The sequence below is a fragment of the Opisthorchis viverrini genome (assembly GCF_000715545.1).
Source record: "Opisthorchis viverrini unplaced genomic scaffold opera_v5_46, whole genome shotgun sequence".
In the NCBI taxonomy this organism is placed as follows: Eukaryota; Metazoa; Platyhelminthes; class Trematoda; order Opisthorchiida; family Opisthorchiidae; genus Opisthorchis; species Opisthorchis viverrini.
Genome location: NW_008751703.1, coordinates 1487791 through 1509945, shown reverse-complemented (window position 1 = coordinate 1509945; position 22155 = coordinate 1487791). Strand labels below are relative to the sequence as shown.

Here is a 22155-nt window from a genome sequence, read left to right as displayed (position 1 = left end):
AGCTAGCACTAAGTCCCTCCCCCGTCCACCTTTACTCTTTTCTTTACAATAAGGCTTTCAAATAAGTCATGGTTGTACGGCAGTGAAGCATCGGTGTTGAACACCGATGTCATGCTGTCGATGATGATGACGATGATGACCGTGTGTTTGCGACAGGTGTCACTTGAAGAATACAGGCGACACATTTTCTTGTGTAACTAAACGAACTACCTTTGTCATACGCATCAAAGTGAGGTATATGAACGAAATGATAGAATCCCATTCATTAGCTTGTTTTGATTCTCCTTTCTTTCCACCATTCGGATTCAGCCATTACGTTGAGGTGATCGACGATAACCAGATTAAAGTCTCTTTACATCTTAAGTTCATACGATCCATTGATACAGTAAAATCGATAGTGAAGATCGATAAGGCTAAACTGAATTTCCTCCATCTTTTTATTGCCCCGCTGAGCTTAACACTCGTCTGCCAAAACGATGACTCGCCATGCGAGCTGCCCCAGTTTATGGTGATGAATGTTCCGCTCAAGCGAAGTACTTGCTGCAGACACAAGCATTCGCCTTCCAATTACGTCGCTATTAATTTATCCACGCTATACGATACCACCAACCTGTGATCAAGAGCCTGAAGAAGCACCATACAATCTGCCCGCGGCGGTCAATTTTATCATGCAAACAAAACAGTCTCCATTGTGGCCTGGTGCACATGACTCCTGAAACCTAGTGGTAAGCTTTATTGACATCACCCTTGATGCAAATTGACAAACGTGATTCGGGCCTACGAGATTCATGCACTGACTTCATCAGACACACTTCGTTAAGAGCTAATAAGATAAGCAAGGAATGTAAAACTGTACAAACTATAATGCTTCCCCTGAAATACACAGGAAATCCCCACAGCCTGCAAATTCATAAGCATGACTTAGCACTTTTTACGAGCTAGCCGCATGGAGAAAGATGGTACGTTAGTAGTTACTTCATCCAAAAGCACCTGTGTTTTCCGTTTATCCATAAAGATGTCGTCTACATGCTACGGATCGACAATGTTCGCACCAGCAGCGCTACGGACACTGGGGTATTGGAAACCCATCGGTGTCCGCCTCATTTGATGTCGGTTTCATCGAAAACGAACAAAAAGGTAGCAGTTATCCTTGAAAGACTACGTTTTGTAGTGGAATGGGGTATGGAGAGCCTCTTAAGCACACTCATAAACCCAGCAGCCGCTTATGAAGTAGCTCCAAATATCAAGCGGTGCATTTACCTTTCATATAGATCTGAAAAGCGCAATCAGAAGCGGCTTCGGAAGAGAGCGTGACCCAGTACCCACCTGGCTGGCACACTATCGCAGCAGTACAAGTTTTTCAGTGGCACGCTGATGTACATGTTTCAACCCCAGACCTGAAGCATTCGGTTTGGGGTTAGAGCTCTGTCCATTCACCAACCTCGTATGAGAAACCCAGTGGGTGTCTAAGTCACTGTTGACCAGGTGGCAGCCAGTCTATTCGTCGAACTTGGTAAATGGCTCGTAAATGTATCCTGAGTGATGATATCTTCTCACACGGCGATGAAAAATCTGCGAGTCAATTGCCAGGCTTGGAAAGTAGATCAGCTGCCGCCTTATCAACGGGTAATCAGTCAACCCGAGCAACCAATATTTAGACACAATGAAACCCCATTAGAACTCAGTGGGCCATAGATGCTCCAAAATGGACAAATTTCCCCTTTAGGACAGATAGTCCTTCGCGACTGATACAATTTTTGGATACGTGTCTCTCAATGCCTGACAAACACTGTCCGTTTGAGATTCCATCAGTTGGAACACCGGTTGAGGCGAGAATCGACAGTGAACATGAATGAATTTAACGCACCACAAAAACACGCAAACACTAAGTAACACAATTAATATAACTAAATTAACATAATAAAATGTCCACGCAAGCGAAGAACCAACGGCACCAAATATAAGCACGTACTTGTAACACATGACCAGCACAGTGCAGGGAAAGGGGCTTGTCAGGCTCTCAGCCCCTGACCCACGGCCAACTTCAAGCGAGCCGTTAGAAGGCTGGAGAGGATGACAGCCAAGAGACTTTGACTGCATGATGGACACAAGAGACGGGCAGAGATCCCTCCTAGAAAATGTTTGAGAAAATGGGAAGGAAACTGCACTGATGCTCAGAAATAGAAGAAAGACCAGGATTACCATTAGAAATGTCTGTTCATGTCAAGACTTCCGGTTCAAGGTTGTTATTTGAATGGAATGCGAGTTGCAAAAAACGAATAAGTGCTGCCGAAAAAAATGACCGAAATACAACTAATCCGTGCCCAAGTTGTACTTGGAAACAAACACAGATCAAAATACCAAATCAGTTGGCTAGACGGTGAAAAGATAACAGTATGTAGGATACGGAGTCACAGTCGATTGTCAGTAGTTCCAGCGCAAACGTAAACTACCGTCCATGCAGCCTAAAGAAGAGGAACATGACCAGGTGAAATAGGAGATAACAGCTGAGGTGGATACGAATATAATCCAGGTGGTCACCAAAACCATTTTCAACATATGATTCCCTGTTCTCCTGATCCACAAGGATGTTAAATAACTCATGCACGATGTGACAGACTCACTACCACATAAACTGAAATGGGTGTGTCCATTTCTCTACTTGAGGTCTTGAAACCTTTCCCTCTTTATGACTCACAGAGATTGCTCTAAACCTTGTTCATCATCTATAAATGCTATGGAAAATCAATAGTTTGGTCGAATATTCAGCCCAGTATCCACAAAGTCACTTGTTGTTATGTGATTTTCAGACCCTCAAACAAAAAAACGGTAAAATTGCAACACAATAGTTACATATCGCAACTACAGGAATGTGAAAAAATCGAACACAAAATGTTAACACAGTTCTGTTGCACAATGAACAGTTCACTGAGACGTAGGCACATAAATCAAGTGAACGAAACCGAAGTAAACGTGGCGCCCGAAGAAATGGGCTGCCCTTAGTCTTAGAAAGTTGGAAGTGTTATACGATGAGGCTAAAGTGGGCGGCCGACAGTTCAAGGGTTTGGTTCATCGGCAAGACTCGAGGTTGTCAGGGTGACTGGGTGATTGAAAGAATATGGACTAATAAAATGATTGAAAATTTGTGAGAGAAACACGACCAAAGAACACCCGCTAAGTTGATAACCATTTGAATAAGAGGTGCTACATCTGGGAATAAGGAGGTTGGAGACCATCGGTACGGTAGACGAGGAAAAAAGGTGAATGATATCTCATTGGATAGGGAGCCACCTAACATTTGAAAGCAGTATTCTAGGTTGAGACGAACGATTTGTATACAATATAAGTTGGTGGCTATGGACTAGCTGCTGGCGCGGATGGATGCACCTGTAAAAATCAGTTTGACGTCAGCGGACAAACAGCAGCTGAAAAAAGGCCGAACATAGAACCGTGAAAGAGGAAGAACGGGGAACACGGTTGGCGTCTGTAGAAATTGGGAGGTCTAAGGATGACAAATGGACTACGAGGGACATAAATATCTAAAGGAGCCGGATGTCACAGCAATCGAGAAACCCGAGTGCAAATTTTGGCGAGACCATAGTTCGTGGTACTGATTGTGCGTACATCTTCACTTAAAATAAGGGAGGTAGGATTGGTGAACAGTAGCATCTTTAGCTAATGCTGGATCAAATCACAGAAGAGATTGTTGATTAATAATAATAATAATAATAATAATAATAATAATACCATCGACGGCACAATATCAGTGTTCAACACTGATGCCGTAGATTTACAATAGAAATTGGGTGAAAAACGAACACGACCTCAAGGATCTCGTTTTGATGCTCCAAGCTATGGGAACAAACCTTCAATGGTGTACTAACATTGGTCGGTTGCTGAAAAACCCGACACATCGGTAGGCTACAGAAAAGGGAAGTGTACCGCACCGGAACAAAAGTCTCAGAGAAACCGGGCGATATTGTGTCTGTTTCGGAAAACTTATTCAACTCGGAAGATCTAAGATGTGTGACACTCAAACGGGTTCACCGTGGAAGTAAAGTGAAAGTCGGAATAATGAACAAAACGATCCACGAAGATATCAGCTTTTGCTTGTTTAATGGAAACGAAAAGAGACAAAGGAGTGCCTTTTATTGGATTCAAGTAATAGCATCTATGTAGAGGTTTCGGGAAGACGATTCATCAGAGTCGGCGGACAATTACGGAGAAGCATGGTTAAACCATTTCGAAAGGAAACGTCTAACGGGTTTAGAGGATTTCCATGAACCCTTTGGAAAGGGAAGGGAAGATTCCCCCGTTGATGGGAGAACATCGCCAGGAAGCACAGAGGGTAAAGACGATCTTGTAGGCATAGTGAGGTGAAAAATGGAAGCAGGCTGTACGTGGAGAACTTTAAGGCGAAGACAGTACAGGGAGCGGAAGTAATATTGAGGTCCAGAGTTTAGGGACGTTGCCAAGACGGTGTGAGATACAAGTACGAAAAGCCGCAAGCTGGGAAAACAATTAACAATGAAAAAAAACGCTGCCTCGTGGTCGACCTGATAGGTGCTACCTGAGAAAACAGACCATTAGAAGTTATAAACGCTTAAATCGTCAAAAGTGCAAAGTTCGGCAGTGCAGGCGGAGTGGAAAGTGCGTTCACAGGCGACATTCAAGAGGGAACATTACAGCTGAAAAAGCCGTCAAGGCGATGAAAGTATTACTTCATGAAAAGGATGAAATTAGTGAAAAAACTGAAAAATGGATATAGATGGACCCAGCGAGAATACGTGGACAACAGACAAAGTGAGTGTGAAAGCAAACCTCTATTAGCACAACAATGGTCAAATGGAGAAGTTATAAAGCGAAAATGAGTTATGTAGCCCGTTCAGGAGATTCGCGCCTCGACTAGAAACAGGACCGAAAGCCACACAACCAACACAACACAACCGAGCATTGACAACGAGAGGGGGCGAGTGGCCACACTATGTCGAATTGTCACGACTGTTTGATGACTGGCAACGCGAATCGGAAAATTGGAGTGGTGAACCACACACATAATGTAGTTATCACCAATTCAATCCGGCTTAGGAGTATTACCTGGGAACTGATGACCGTAACTAGCACCGTTTCGTCTAGTATGCCTTAGCTGTCAATTGAGAGCACTGGCATCTGATAGTTGATTCGATCATTGAAGTAGAAGATTAGGTTGTAAACATTTTGCAGTTAATATGGCCTCATTTTGAACGGAGAAGCGTGTGCTTGGTGTGTATGCAACACTGGCCTAGCTGGACCTCAGGTTATCTATGGAGACTGAGACGAGCATCTCTATCGATTTGTCGAGTGACCTGTCTCCCGATAGGTCTTGAGACTTGACAGCGGTTCTTCCGTCAATTGTTTTTCGCTCATCTGCACAGCGAGTCGATTGGCCGCATGGCCAGTTGTGACTCCATCACTTTGACTCAGTCATACGCTCATAGTTGTGTATTCTTCATCTTCAAGTATGAAAATTTGGAACAGTGGAAACTCTTTTAATAGGTACCCAATGTTATTCCATCCGAGTAAAGTTACCTTGTAGATCGTCTGGTGTGAGTCTGTACACGATTATATTTTCTCCACCTTCGTAGGCGTTATCGTTCGGCGCTGAGACCGATGCTCTTAATGTAGTAGCTGGTTTGTGGACTACTTTAATTCCTTTCGGCTGTAGCTGTAATTGTATGCATTCCGATAGGCTACTGACAGAACTCGTCCGTTCAGTTGTTTGGTGTTGCTGCTGTCAGGTTGCATTTTACTTAAATTTATTCCGGTAGAAAATCTCGTGAGTATCCGTTGCCCAAAAATACAAGGTAAAGGTGTTTTCCTCTTATCTGACTATCGCCGCGCGCAGTGCGCCACCGCCCCCTGAACAGAAATCAAACGTGGGTGGTTACAGATGTAGCTTAGTCTGGAGAGTTCCATCTTTGAATATCCATTCTTTTGAATTCCATGCTTTTGAATATCCTTCCTCAAGTATCACACGGAAATGTTCATGCGCGTTGTTTACTACGTACAAACATGTACAAGCGAAACAACCACGCATTTCTACCTATAAAGAACAAGCATCAGTTCCACTGACGATGAAACGTTTTCTACCAAATTACTCAGCCCAGTCACGAATCTGCGCCCAAACCTGCGCCTGTCACTAGTAAGGCAAGTTATGGCGTTTGTGGTGCTACACATCAGAGGTGACAGATTTTATTCACACACGTGGAGAGACTCGAAAGCCGTTCAGAATTTTGGAGGAACCAATTACAAACATAATTCAGCCACAAAGAACCTTACCATATTAGATCGGTGAAGTGCTGATACCTCACGGTTCCCGAAGGCAAGACTTTTAGGACGGCCAACAGTGAGTCAAGTAATAAAATAAGTGTAGTGCTTGACGATTTATCCTTCGCAACCTCCAGTCGCAACCTGTCAATGAGGTAACCGACGACCAGAAACAAACTGCGTCGTCTTGACAATGCTGTTAAGTGACTGGCATCACTATCCTTCGGAATTTCGTCACGTAGAACAGCAGAAGACCCTGGCTCGATGGTTGGTGACAACAGTAAATCAGGCAGGCACGCTGGATGATTCAATGCAGGACCGGTCGAAGCAAGTGACTGAAGCTGTCAAAAAAGCGATACCAAGTAAATGTGGACAAGGGAGCGAAAAACAATTTGACAAAAATAGCATGTGTGCAGGCGAGTCAAACTGAAAGATACAGCAGACGCACAACTTCAGCAGTCTTATTCCTTGAAAATCTGTATTCAATACACGTCTATTCGATTACAGATGCGCTGACTGTCACGCATACCACCTCGAAATAGTCATGCGCCGGCTTTGATTACCTGTAGTTCATTGACGGTTTTGCACACCGTCGTACGCTTCTATCAGCAATTACACAGTAACGCTGTGACTTAGCATGCAATGTTAGACTTACACAGCGGGGCGATCTGAGATCGAAGATAACCAAAGGGTGGTTACATTTTTGCCACAAAACACCGATCCCAAGCAAAGAAATGGTGAGACCAATTCCGTTTCAAACAAAAAACTGGCACATAAACTGTTCTCGATCGTAGATACTCCTAGGGATCTGAGAAAGAGCATGTATAGTGCAATGAAAATAGACCAACCTGTTCAGGTTCTGACCGAGAGAATAGAAGTGTAGCCGTTTCCAGAATCTGCTTAACGGTGCACTGTGAAACACGTATCACCATGGAGTCGGGTGAGGTCGTGGGACTGCTGCAAACCTCAATGCATACCTGTGAAGTACGAGCACAAGTAAATTAATATATTTGACTCTCTTCACAAAAACTTGCGGCCGGATCCGACCATTTCTTTACACTAAATATTCGGTAGGATTTCAAGCCCTCAGGTTTGATAGCAATCAATTCCTCCCTGAGTATAGACAACTAGTTACAAAATAGTCCGTAGTCACGTGGTTGTCTGAATTAGTTAACAGTTCGCTATACCTAGTCAGCTAGAATGAGCCGACGTCCGGCACCAAAAGGTCTGGCATTGAACAGGTTCGCAACAGAGATCTAGTGTTCGTTCGATCCATTTTAATAGTTCAGCTGTAACACGCTTCCGGTGCCTAACTGCCGTGCCACCCGAAGGAAGCAGGAGGGCTTGGATGCTGCCAGGTTGCCCAAGCCTAGACAGGAAAAGTCGAGAGGCAGGGGTCGGTTCGAACCACGGACCTTCCTGTCAGTAAATTCGCGCTCTAACCACTCGAGCCATCTCGTCCCCTCAGCTTCAGTCCAATGCTCACACTCCGTAGACGGTGCATATAACACCACCACCACTATCCGATTCAAAATCCAATCAAACAAATGCGTCACTGTCATACAACCAGGAGTAAGAAGGTCCTAGTAAGAAATAAAAACAAATGCGGGTGGAGTGAGGACTGATTACAAAAGGCCTTGCGCCTCTGGAGAAAGAGGCAGTGAGACTATGCCTCCCAAAACCAGTCAAATTAACATACCTGAGCATCCCACTAACCTACCTCAATCACACGGATAATCACATTGGCTGACAAAGCCGATTCGCAAGTGAGGCACATATCTAAAATTAACTTCGGGGGATAATGTATCAAACAGAAAATCAAATACCTTCAGGATAGAAAACTGACTTTGCTCTGGTAAGGTAGCACATGAGCTAATAGCACACAAAAACTGTGAAATAAGCCACTTTTTGTCCGCATTCGATGAAAGGAAGGAGGAATCATGGAGAAGACACTATTGGAAATTTGGTTGATTCAGCGGCAGATAGTGGCTCACCTGAAGACATTTAAGCGCCTGACACCCAATTTGTTCATCAGAGGACTCGACTGCAAGTCGTATTGGGTCAATAACCTTATCCTCAAGCACGCTGAGAGATATGCCGCGTAAATCCGTTCTCAAAATGGCTTCAAGTGTAATAGAGATAGCAGGTGTTCACTAACCCACAGCATCCTCGAAGCATGAAGGGCTCAGTGAAGAGCTGGAGCTGGATATCGCAGACTTCAAGGACAAGAATGCTGTTATGGTGTTAGACATATCTGCCATTATCACAAGATCCCATCACTTTGGTTTGAAGGGAATACGGATCGCCTGGAACGGTAGTATAGAGATTTACAGATCAGGAAAGATAAATAAAAATGGTTACAAGGCTACGTATGCCAATTCAAGAATCCTCTAGACATACAATTTTAGCGACAGTGTTGATTTCACATTTGTAGTTATTATTTTTCAATCAACTATTGACACGTCAAAGAACTCAAAGCTACCCGTATAACTTGTTGCAGAACAGGCGTCTAAAAACTACTTTCAATTTCCATACGTAGGTGTCAGAAGAAGGGTCGATGACAACTGGAATGAGAAGTCTGTATAAAATAGACAAATGCTGTCCAATGCAGGAAATTTAACATTTTCGTCGGCAATTCATAAAACAGAATCTAAGTGAATATGGCCTGAAGCTTTAGGAGGAAACCACAAATATCGCGGAAACGATGTATTGAGGTACAGTACAAACTGGAAGAGCCACTCACGAGAACGCTTAATGTTGCCGAATGAGACCTCTACAGATCACCAGTGCTCAGTGGGAACGTCAGAGATAAGTCGCCCGTTCTCTATAGGCCGCCGTCGAATCACTTACATGCTTAATAGAGCTCCACAAGCTACAGCAGTCGGGTATTTACAGTCAAAGTGCTACATGAAATTCCTCGGGATGGCATTAGGAATACAGGAAACATTAAGGTCCTGAGCCATTTGACGGGTTCCAAGTAATCGACGGGAGCTGAAGTTGAGGACGTTCAACTTAAACCCCAGAAAATGAATGGATCCAACTATGTGTGTGCAGACCCGACTAATCCATTAACTCGATTGAACCGGTCGCTGATCTATCAACCAACGACAAAGGTCTCCCTTACGCTGCCAGAAAGCACTAATTCACCAGCGTAGTTCCCTGATGCACATTTTTTTTGTTTTTGCTTGCTGTCTTCATTGGTTTGTAATCGCAAAAGCTAGGCTAAGCATTTTGGGACATGAATACTTCCGAGTATCCCCCTTCTGAATGATGGTCATCAGAGTTCTGATCGATGTTTTTCAATAGGTCAAGCTCGCGGTTCCAGACAAGGTGTGACGTATGCAGGGCAAATCAACTGACATTGGTTCTCTCGCATCAGGTATATGCTTTCTCGGCGGTTGAACCCGTTCAAAAACGTCTCGTGCACATATAGCACTGGCGCTTTCCATATACATCCTTCCAATAAAGCAAAACTCACAGACAACTAGGCCACAGGTAATTAGAATGTCCCGAAACGGACATATTTCTACTTGAGTAATTTAACTGCAGAGGATGGTGACAACACGCGAGTTCAAGTGGCTTCTGAAGCAAGACAATCGTGAAACTACCCAACCACTTCGCCAACATCAGCTTTTTACACATATGGAGGGAAAAACACTATCGAAGACTCCCTGCACAAATTGCCAACTAAAGTAAAACTGCAGAAAACGCGATTCATCTGAGGAAGTTTGTTCAGATTCTTGTTAACACGGGTCTTGAAACGTTGGACAATAGGGAAACGGGGATACCGAGGGTGGTAGAAAACTCCAACGTTAGACAGCTCAAGGGAGGCAGGTGAAAACATGAGTAACAATGAGGTAGCGTGATTTGGTACGCATGGCTTGAAAGACAACGGCGAGTGTCACGATTGAAAGAGTGATATAATACAAAAGGAGGCTCAGTTCAGTTCGCTTTTCAGCAAAAAACAACCGTGTGCCGAAGTGCAGTGTTACGAGCTAGTCCACCAAAGCGATTGCCCGATCAGTTGAAAGAAACCGAATGACTGGAAGAGAGTGACAGCAACGCAGTGGAGCCACCACTGACTGTCATATCTGTCAGGGTCACTAAACATTCGCCTGTCAAGCCCCGCAGACCCAATCGGGAGAGACGCGACTGAGTTTACTGATAACAGTACCATGTTTCGTTGCCAGATAATGGACTAACCACCCTCTCCATCCGACACAAGGCTAGGCGAAAGGGTTCTGCGCGGCGGGTGGTACTCTGGCATGCTGAGAACATGGCCTAAACAGAGCAACCTGTGGAGTGGGACCAGCCGATCTATCGGAGAGTGGACTTTCCCGAAAATCATCTGCTGTACATCGACATTACTGATCCGATGTTCCCACCAAACCAGTGCAACACTTCGAAGGTACCAATGTTCAAACACAGGTGTTCTTCGGAGGTCCTCAAAACGCAGCATCCATGTCTTTGGTTCATAAAGTAGGACCGATCGGATCGCGACATTGCACGCTGAATCAGTGAAAGTAAAGCTGTCACATTATGACCAGTCGAAGGTTGGCAAACACCCTCCTGGCCTTCCCGATTCGGGAAGTGATTCGGTCTTTCGCTAGTTCACTAAGACTTCTGCGGTTACCCAGGCAGAAAAAGCTATCTGCCACAACGATCGTTCAACCAGTAAGCATGAGGCCTAGGTTTGACACGACCGAATCTAGCACCATCACTTGACACTTGCGAAGGGCATATTGAACCGTACGGTAGAATGGAATGAATGTTTAAGGGGTCTGACCCAAAAGGAGCTATGTCGTAAACGCACCTGATGTCTGTGGCCGGACGTCCCGGGAGCATCTCGATCCCTGGCTTACATAAGATGTTTCTGACGCGGATATCTCGACAGAAAGCTACTTCGTTATCCGAGCTGACTCGAAACGCGGGAGAGCAAGTGGGGTTGCTTTATACTTACAAGCCGCCCTGCCCATCCCGATTGCCCTGTCCGACACCTGTACCTTTTTGTAATGAACTGTGGATTCAAATCCCGCTACGTGTGAGACCGATACTCTTCTCGACGTGGTCTACCGTTGCACCTCGAGCTCGAGGTAGACTTCTACCGGAGGAAAACGAGCTCCTTGGGCAGCTCTCCTCCAGCTACCGCTTCACAAATATCTTGCCGGTAGGCAAGTTTAACTATCCAAAGGCCTCCTGGATGGGACTCCAGCGCATCAGGTCTAGTAGACACTTCGCATAAGCCTTGATCGAAGTCGCTCAAAAAACGCTTGGGCTCAGCACGCCGCCGCACCCGCCAGATACCGCGCAACCCAACTGCCATTCCTGTTGGATTTGGCTATCACCAAAGAAAGACACCTCGTTGATAAAGTGTTAAATAAGGCTCCACGCCGTCTGATCGGGAGTTCTCGAATTGGGAGTCAATGGTACTGGAATGTGATTGGTTGTGGGGCGTGAATTTGGGTCTAACAGAGCTCAGATTGATGCTGAACTTGCAAGCGTCCCGTTCTTCTGACCAATCACAGGCGGGTTGGGTTTGCTGGCGTAGAAGTTATTGCAAGGCGGCTTTGGTTCAGGATGGCGTCCGACACTTTCGCAGAAGTGCTTTATTCTTTTTAGACAGTTCCTCCATGTTCGCAAAAAATGAGTAGCTTCTACAAGGAAGGTATGTTATCGCTGTGTAGTATAGGCCATAATGGGTCTGTTAACAAGCTCGACAAGAATTCGCCTTCCGCCTGTTATTGTGCGGGTGACCGGGACATCTTGTATGAGGAGTATCATCTGAACACGGCCTTCTGGTCCACTGGTACAGCAACATGGTGTCTCAGCAACCATTTGGAATTCGAACGTCAACATTCTGTGTGCTGCATTGTAAAAGTACTATTTCGTCGACGACCGGTTCTTGCACAGATGCTCGGATTTGGCGTTTCGTCAGGCCTATATTGAGATCAATCATAGAGGTAGACGCCAGGGTTTTTTAGGTTTTCATGTATTGTTGTATATTGATGGACACATATTGGCCTATATTGCAATCATAGAGGTAGACGCCAGGGTTTTTTAGGTTTTCATGTATTGTTGTATATTGATGGACACATATTGGCCGGGTTGAGCGCTGAATATTTTACAGAGCCACCTGTCCGTTTTCGGCCGGCATATCACGAAGATATTTGCTTGTAAATATCCGCCCAATGGGTACTTTTAATCCGCTGTCTTTAGGGCAAAAACGAAGGATGGTTGTCCGAACGGATACGTAACGGTGCATTGTTTGGTAAAAGGTTTAACGAAACAGTGGACGGTCGTTTTGGAAAGCGTGTGAAAGCAAGCTGGAGGCGCAAATACCTGTCAATAAGTTTAAGCGAGCAAATGATTCGGCTGGGTGACGAAAAAGGGTTCCTTAAAATGAGCTGGATTGTTTGAAGAGCCGAGTAGTTTTTATCATATTGACGTGCCTTGAACAAAAAAGGCTTCAACCCGCCAAAAACAGCAGTTCAAAGGTGGACAGAACATCGCAGAAAAGTGCGAGACTGAAGAGGCTAGAAAGGCCCTTTAATTTTTGAAACTCGCAAGGGCTTTTCTAACGGAAGAACAGATTTCGCGTGCTATCGGGAAGATTATCACTTTCCTGCAAGTAGACCACATGAAAGTGCGAGGCCCATAATTGAACCCCACATCATTCTACCTGCCTGTTTTCAACCTCATTTCCATGTTTAATTTTGCATCGCTGATCTACTATTAGCCTAAAATTGAGTCCAAAGACCTAAGACCGCAGTCTCCGGACCATGTGGATTATCGTGCGTGGTAATTTTATCTCAGGAACCGGAGTTTTGTTCCTTGTAAATGGACCTGGAAAGGTACCACTTGTTGTCTGTTCTGCAGCAAGTGCAATATCTGACGCCCCCTGCTACCTTGGAGAGATGTCTGGGCATACAAACTTCCTCGGCGTCGTCGAAACTGGAGCAGAACTTTATGATCTGCCCTGGCTACGTCATTCCCAATTATTACGGAAAATGGACATATTCCGTATAATTGGGACCATTTGTTAGTAAAACCATTTCTTTTAAAAGGTGTCTGCCCGATTATTCCAATCACAAAGCTATAATTCCCACGACTATTGTGCCGTGGCTAATGCCTTCCTTTTTGTTGAAATGCGCAGTCATACATGAGATGTGGAGACCGAATAAGATTTCAACCCCGTCGTAGTGGGTGCTTGGATATCATCGAGCACATCAACAATCAAGTTGTTGTCTACCCTGATTTCATGGATTCCTTTGGCTCTGGTGATAGATCAACAGTTCTAGTTATTCTTGGCGAAAATTGAAAGCCGTCGGAACTTCTAGCCATTAGTGATGCTCTTGATTCGCAAAACTTCGGCCGGGCCCGGTATCACGATACTTCTCTCCCAATTTATGCTTGCTCTATGATGCCAACAGCGATGTCATGGGGTGCCCATTCCAAGAAACCCCAAAGCTAAGTATCAAATACTTATCCGGAAAAAAATAATGAACTTCCACTACGCGGAGACCATTTTGTTTAATGATTGATTGCTTGCACAAAATACTTTGAAAGGAATATCGGTAATGGTCTCAAACTTCTTCCTGCCTGCATCACAGTGGAGCGACGGCATACGTTGTTGTCAGCAATGATGATGAGTTCAGAGGCAACTTTTGTGCTGATGCATTTCAGGCTTAGGGAAATAGGATACCCAGACCTAAGAGTCCACCCGGAATTCAGTAACATCTGCATGGTAACTAAATAACGAAGTAAGATTAGAAGGCATAGTTCGAATTTTCGGTAACTTCGTTTTCTAAGGAGCTCGCTAGGCCCCACACCAGAATAAAGTGATGTTTGATCAGCGTTGATGAGGGGAGATTCGCAGCTTCTGGATCATGCACAAACACGGAGTCTGAGAATTGGGCAAGCCGTTCAAAAAGATAGGCCCCCTCTGGGGATTAACCGAAGTTAGACGAACTAATGCCAGATGGTTGTTCCTTGAGTAGTAATATTAAGAGGGTTTGTATAGATTTCGGTTACTAGAGATTGAAACAGGAATCCCGAGGTTTTAGAGATTGCTGTTGTAGCAGATTGCAGTCCATTGCAGTGCTTCCTGGTCTGCGAGGGCACTAAATGGTCAGTGTTACCGAGAAAATAGGCAAATCTGCAGATGGTGCCAGGTGCCTCACTAATGGTTGGTGAGCTCTGGAGTCAAGAGTGCATCATGCTTGTCACACACCCACTCTGTGGTACCAATATTCAGTGATTAATTTTGTGGTGTTTTTCTGGATACACCCGTCTGCGACCTGGAAAAATGGGTTCAATACACCCAGAGGACCTGATTACTCGCTTCTCCTGCTCATCGCGTTTGTGCTCAGTAAATTTAGTCTGGTTGAGGCTTCGTTCCCTTGAGATGTAAAACACGCAGGTTATGCAATTGAAAGGGTGCGAAATTTTTGAGGTAGTATATAATGAACCGCGTCAGCTACGGATGGGTAAACGGAAAACCTCTTTTGATCTTTGCCATGGTTCTCTCATTGCATTTCAGCCACCTGCCCATTAAAAAACCCTTCAATGATGAAGAGACAATGTCCTGTCAGATTCAGCACCTCTTGGTGGGACAATCCCCACTCTCATGCGTGGTTGCTTTAGATATGTATTTTGCATCAAATTTCCGAGACGGCAGGGTAATGCTTTGTCTACGTATATTACATTTTAATAAGGAACGTTAAATGGAACAGAATAGCGTATTGTGAATGGAGAACTGAGACACATGACCTTCCTTTCCGTGAAATTCATTTGTGTTCGGCCATGGTCACTGGCCCGTAGATTCCGTCGGAGTGCAATCCAGGGTTTAATGGCATTACTATAGAGATTTTACTGGTCAGGAGCAAAAAGCAGAGTAACTCATGAATTCAAAAGTAAATTGCTCAAGGCTGCTTTACGCACCATAGTGGGGTTTTGCGAGGATGCCGCCAATTCACAAATGGGACAGCTACCGTTGGTATTTTATCCTATAAAATCGTCAGTTCATGGTATAAAACCTACCCCATGAAGACCGCGCTCGGCATGTTTACGCGCTGGCCACTTACGTGGACAAAGTTACCAACAAAGTTGTACGGCCTTCTAGCCTTGTAGAGCTGTGTATAAAACCTACTTGCGGTAGTTTCACTGGCTACTGAGAAAATATTTTTGAATATTATTCAGTGCCTTCCATGTATGTCGCCCGTACGGCAGGAGGGGGATTTCAACCGTTTTAGTTAGGCTCAATATTAATGAGTTCGAATATCTGAAGTCCCTTTTCTCCTCAACTGTGGAAGCTTTGAAAGATTAGTGGATGTAGTATGTTGTCTTTGCTACGATTGGCGCACGGATTGAATGCAGAATGGTCCCGCGGGCCCAAGGTCCGTCTGATAGCACACGTCATTTGGCGATCAAATCGTGCTCTCTTTCTTTGAATTAGCCATGGTTTCGGGAACCGAATTGATCATCACAGGAAGTCGTTTGTTACCATCAACCCACAAAACTATGGATTTTTAAATTACTCGCACCTGTTCTTTAGGGTTTACCAGACGAAGGATGCAATACCAATCTTGACCGGCGGCAGACGTATCAAAACATTTCAACCGGTATATGTCATATCGCGTCTGATATCTATCCCCTCGTCCCCGAGCTTCAAGTAAATCACTTACAAAAGGCAGTCGGGAGCGAGTTGTTCATGGAGAACAGCGAAATTTTTCAAGGAGCTTCAAACCAACTGTAAAGAACCTGCACTGGGAGCCATTTGACACGTGCGCTCTTGTACGACGGATACCTGAGTCTCCTCTGCACAATGGGCTCCACTGCACAGCTTCTGACTGTGGAATTTCTGTTTAATCGATTTGAGGCTGTTCTTTCCGATATGTATCTGTTGAGAAACGTTTAACGCAAGATCAGTGGTTCATTCTCAGTCAAATGAAATTGAACTTGGTATTTGTATCAGCCTTCGCACCAAAGCAGTAAGCTTCTCTGGGCATTTATGGGTCGTGCCCGAAGGATATATTCGAAAGCTTTCAGGTAAGATTCTGGGTAGACTGGCCTGTTCTTTTCGATCAATTGATTTAATAATAATAATAATAATAGTAATAATAATATATATTTCCAACTTGTGGGTGGCACACGGTCTGGCATGATCATACGTTTACAGTCAGGCTGGGATATGACAGGGGGATTTGCGGGTAGTTTGGGATTGGCGAAAAGGGGAAAATGCCATAAATAGTGGGAAGTACTCGATTAAATAATAATAATGTTTCTTTTGCAACTTGTGGGGAACAATAGGCATGATGTCCGACCAATTCCAAGACTCAGTTGGCTGATATGAACTAAAACTGGAAAACCATTTCTGGCCATGAGCGACCTTTGGCGGTTGAGTAGATGGCTGTAGTTGCAACGGGCAAAAGTGGAGTTGGAGATGGGATAATTCGAACTGAAAGAACATTGCAAGTTTAGTCTCAAAAATGTGGTGCAATCTGAGAACAAGCAGACTCACTGGTTTCACTGTTGTAGGTAAGTCAGGTGCTGGGGTTTCGTTGAATGGGGACACACAGGTGGTTGAATTCAAACGAGTAGTCCAACAGGTTGAAATGAATGTCATGGTGGCAGTCGGGGTCAGTGAAACGAGTAGTCAAGAAGGCTCGATTGAGAGGAGGAACGGAGCAGTTGCGGGTGTGCTATCGAAATGAGTATGGCAATGCCGTGCCATCATTGGACTGACACGCTTCAGTTTTTGGACAGCCCCGTGACGGACTTCACATCTGAGATGATTCGGTGGTTGCACTCTTGTGGGGAAGTCAGGTGCAGGGGAATAGGTTGGATGGAGGCAAATTGCTAAAACATAGGGCGACCGGAACTCCGTATGCGGATTTGAACTTGTGCAAGAGGCAAGCCGAAATTACGTCAGAAAAGCCAGGCTAGCCCAATCTGATCGAAAATTCATTGGGTACGGAAGACCTCCGCCCAGAGAAGGGGCCGGATGAGAACTGCTCGAAGTTGTGGCTACAGGCTTGAGTGGGTGAGGGGTTGCGGTCGAGATTCTGGAGATAATAGTTGCGGGAGAGTCATCTCACTGGGTATGACAATGTCATGCCATAATCGCACTGAAATGCTTCGGTTTATGGACAGCCCCGTAACGATCGTCAAGGGTCGGAGAAGGGATTCGCATTTCCGTGGCAGCAGGTTCTGGGTGAGACGTAGATTAGCACAGGGAATCATGCGGATGTAGGCTCACGGATAATTCCCCTTTTGTTGGAGGACGTGTGAGCGTAGACAGGGCATCAGCCAGTTTGAATGAATAACAGTTCTAAGGGGCGTTTGGGCAACTGCAGGCGAGGATTGAAGCTTGGGAAGAGGCGCGACGAGAATGAAATAGAATGAAAGCAGTAGCGTGTGGCGGGTGTTGGGCTGCATAAGATTCAACGGCGGCGATATAAAAAAAATCTAAAAGGGGGTGACAGCAAGCTAAAAGGACCCAAGAATGCCGAATGCGTTTGCTGATCTAGAAGCCAAGTACTGGTTGGGACAGAGTAGATGCCTAGATTTAGGAAGGTAAAATTTTGTCGGCGAGGTTGCTAGCAGGGAGGCTTAACTGAGGTCTACTACATCAACCTAACAGGACAGTAAGATTAAGGATCACCAGTCCTCGAGTTAACGCTGTCAACTACAGAAAACGAATGGTGCACGGCATAGAACAGCTTTGACTGCTTGTAATGAGGAAATCATGGGCTATTAGGAATTTGCGCATATGATCGCTCTAAAAGACAAGGAGGCTAATTTTAACAAAAATTTGCTTCAAGTGTACAAACACTATTGCAACCGTATCTGTGCTGAACTTGTAGTTTCACGACAGGTCTTCCCCGGAGTTGCCATTCGGGTGGAAAACAAACAAATGGCTGAAATCGAAGGTATCTTGAGTTCCTCTAACGCTGGACGCATAAGGTCTTGCCGAAAGAGCAAAACTGGAAGAGAGGTAATAACTCGAATCGGGAGCACATGGCAGGTTAGTCTCAAAAATGTGGTTTAATCTGAAACTATGTAGACATGTTGGTTGCACTGTTGCAGGGAAGTCAGGCGCAGGGGATAGTTTGGATGGGAAAGTGGTGCTAATACATAAGGCCAACCAAACATAGTATACAAAATCGAACTTGTCAAAGAGGCAAGCCAAAATCGCAGCAGGAAACTAGTAGATGGGCGAGATAACTGGATACAACGGTTTATGAGGGAAAAAGAATCAATACTATTTTCGCACCGGTTGAACAGCCACGGAATTCGTCAAGGCACTCAGCCCATGGGCAATTGGCGGGATTTAGAGTGTGGGGAAGACACAAGATTGTAGTCCGTCAGTATTCTGGCCAACCATGGTGTGACTGTAATGGCTACTTACCTTGCAGAACACTTCATAGATGTCCTTGTGCTCGTCACAACGTTAAGTGTCAAAAATCCGTACCTCGTCGTGGCTCAAGAATACACCACTTTGTAATGCACTACTAATTGGTCCAGGGATTCCGGTTTTATTAGTCAGATTTCTCACAGATTAATAAATGATTTGAGTGCTTAATGCTAAACGTCGGTAACTATCACATAGGCCCATTGTAGCAAGCCTTCGTTACTCAACGTCAAGCAGAAGTTGTAAGGTGTTGCGCGATCTGGCGTACGGTGGACGTCCAAAATTTTCAGTGGTTGGAGCTTTTGAAAAAATATGTAGTGATCCTTAATTGGGCGTTATATGCCGGTTGGAATAGAACTTACTCAGAATTATTCTTTGGCAAACGTGTGTTTTGCTGATTAACGTTGGATTGTCTTGTTACTGCAGATAAACCTGACGGTATGGAAACTGACTCAATTCGGAAAGACGCTGTCGTTAAGTCCGTCTTGTTGCCGTGGTACATGAGCTTATTTTTATGTACGAACAGAATAGTATTCGATAAGACTACAGAAGCATTGAGGGACGATCCCGGACTTGCAAGACGCATGCAAATGGGCTGACTGTCTCTTCTTCTTGACAAGTTTGCCCCCCCCCAAAGAAAGACCCAGTTGTTTCCTAAACATAATGAGTTTGTTGTACTATCAGACTCGTGGGCGTGTGAAGACATACACAGGGCTATGCAAAAGCCTTCGTACACAAATCGGGGCCCTTTAAGTTGGCGCAGCATCGCCGATCCCATTCTATTTCGTGATCAATGAGTTCATCTTACAACGCAAGAAGATCCCTAAAACCCGGCATTGAGAAAGACCATGACGAGAACGTCGTCGATGTGGAATGTGCAGATAGCATCATTCTCGTCTTCAAAAAGAATCAAGGGCGTAGATCTTGGGATGAGCTCAGATATGTTATCCTGTGTTTCGATATGCACTCTCCACCCACGCTCTTTACATGTGGTTTTTAAACATGCCACTTAATACTCAGTAAGAAGCACCCAACGTTGTGGAGCGTTTAACGTATATTTAAAGTGGTGTTAGTTTTTTTGCTGTGAACAGTTGAGGCCGACGTACGAATGTGTAAGGCTCGGATCACTTTTGTTAATTTGGGACACCTTTAGCATCAGAGCACTAGATCACTGTAAACTGAAGAACCTGTGTATGGAAATTTCTACGTGTTGTTTTACTGCATGGCTGAGACTTGGCCTGTTTGAGCAGTGGAACTGAGGCGTCTTGAAGTCTTCGACAACCACTGTCAGAAACTTAGCTCGTGTGAGTTGGTATCATCTAATCCGTAACGAGGCAAATATACATATAGTTCTCTTTCATACATAAAGGACTTCCATTAAATAATGTATTCAGCAATAAACGCTGCGCTGTTTAGGCTGTATACTACGTATGCTGAACGATCGTTTGCCGAGGAGATTGCCGTTTTCCATGCCCAGTTTATAGTAGCAGAAGCAGAGGTGTAGTCGATCGGTGAGCTAGTAGAAGGGCATCAAAGATAGGATATGAAAAATTTGGGTGTTGTCGGTGCTGCTCGCATTCCACGATAGTGAATACGTGATCTGCGGAGCGCATGAAACATGTGGCTGCCAGTCAATATCACTGGCTTTTTTGTGTTTACTTCTGTCGAAATTATCTCAGAGAGTTTGGGGCGAAGGCGCTAAGTTCTCTGTTTAACTACTATTATTCTTTATGTTACAACAGTGCTTTCGATTGAGTCTTGGTTGTACGGTGGTAATGCATCTTTGTTGACACACCGTTATCGTGCTTTTGATGATGGTTGTAAGAGTTTACGCGGAAAAACTTTACTGTATGGCTTTTTTATCCTCTTGCGCGTTTCAGTGATATATTTACGAGAAACGCTTGTATCAACCAGCAACCGATGAGCATCCACGACTAGCGCATGAATGCCGGTTTAACGACAATCCATAAATCTAGAGTTTTGAGGGACTAAACAGACATTGTCACTAATAAAATCGGGGATAACTTGTATATAGTTTTAAAAGTGACACTCACTGAGATAGATAGTTTAATGGGGTTTCCACCCGTTTTCTGGGTTTAGCGTGGCATATTAGCTGATTCACAGAAGTCAAACCTGACACCTTCCCGCTCTCCTTGCTTGGAATATAATTTGCAGAGAGGAATTTACGCACTATGCAATTTTGACAACGCTCCGCAACTCTATTTTAAAAATGGGCCTTTAGCTGCCCCATATCAACCCACCATCAACTCTTCTTGCTGTTTCAGCTTGAATTTTTAACGACTGTTCTTGGTCTTTTGTTGGCCTTTTGTTGGCCTTTTGTTGGGCTTTTTGTTGCATCGGAACAATTCAGCTTGATTTTTAACGACTGTTCTTGGTCTTTTGTTGGCCTTTTGTTGGGCTTTTTGTTGCATCGGAACAAATATAATGGGTGGTGAACCAGTCACTCCGTTTCCTACTCGAACACGATTTTGGCATGTAAAAGACCATTCAACATTGCGTACCGGCAGGGCACATGTTTTGAGATCGCTCAGTGTTTTAAAGGCCAAATTACGAAATTTGTGTGTGATTCCCACTGTCCAAATTGAAGGATTGTGGTCAACACTGGTGATGTTGAGATTGAACGCTCACGCGCAACTCTTGGGGCAAGTGGCTTTAGAAGGATGTGCACAAGGCGATTGTACTTGATAATTGAGACGTAATTTGCAGAAGTTTGTATAACCAGTTATCTTCCGAGGCGTATTCATCGTTGGTAGCAGAGGGAAGACAGCGGACAGGCGGGCAATCAGAATTAAACCAGCTTCTTATGAGCTGCACGTTAAAATGCGGGGATTTGGAAAGGTTGCGTGAGTGGATTTTCATTTCTCAGTGTTTTGCATTCACGTATCCGGCCTGGTGACATTAGTAAGAATTAATGGGCACAGGCTTTTTGTATTCTTGAACCCCCGGACGTGCGAGTGTATGGTTAGCTGTCCAAAAGCTGCCGTACACGCAGCAGTGTTTCCTCCAGAGATGATTACTCTCCTAATTCCCATTTAACTTCGTGATAAATGAAATCATGAAACGAACACTGGAATGTTTCCAAAGCCTCGATGTTCAAATAGCCAGTGACGGGAACTTTGTTCACTTGGATTATGCGGACGACATTGTTATCTTCGAGGAGGAGAACACGCAGGTGCTTTTGAATGAATTGTGCAAAGTCATACACTTCTATCGGATGCACTTTGCTCCCACAAAGTGTAAGGCCAGGCTCGCGGACACGTGGTCACTAAACACGCTACGTACTATCCAAGGAGAAGTACTGGAAATTGTGGTGCGTTTCACTTATGTTGGAATTCGTATTAGTTCTGAAAGTAGTGTGATAGATGAGTTCAGTGAACAAATCTGCAAGGCCTGGGTAGAGTTTCCCAAATTGATAC

The 22155-nt window shown here is 44.6% G+C and overlaps 1 protein-coding gene across 1 annotated transcript in view; it reads right to left on the bottom strand.

Moving 5' to 3' along the window:
* The window catches only part of T265_03350 (hypothetical protein), a gene marked incomplete at both ends in the record, with an annotated part of 45399 nt that extends 34248 nt beyond the window's left edge, over positions 1-11151 (bottom strand). Inside the window, 6 exons of the mRNA XM_009167811.1 lie at positions 1973-2131; positions 6319-6647; positions 7155-7283; positions 8301-8428; positions 10510-10835; positions 11120-11151. Of these exons, the coding sequence (XP_009166075.1) occupies positions 1973-2131; positions 6319-6647; positions 7155-7283; positions 8301-8428; positions 10510-10835; positions 11120-11151 (1103 nt within the window). The remainder of the gene's footprint in view (positions 1-1972; positions 2132-6318; positions 6648-7154; positions 7284-8300; positions 8429-10509; positions 10836-11119) is intronic.
* Positions 11152-22155: the final 11004 nt, after the last annotated feature.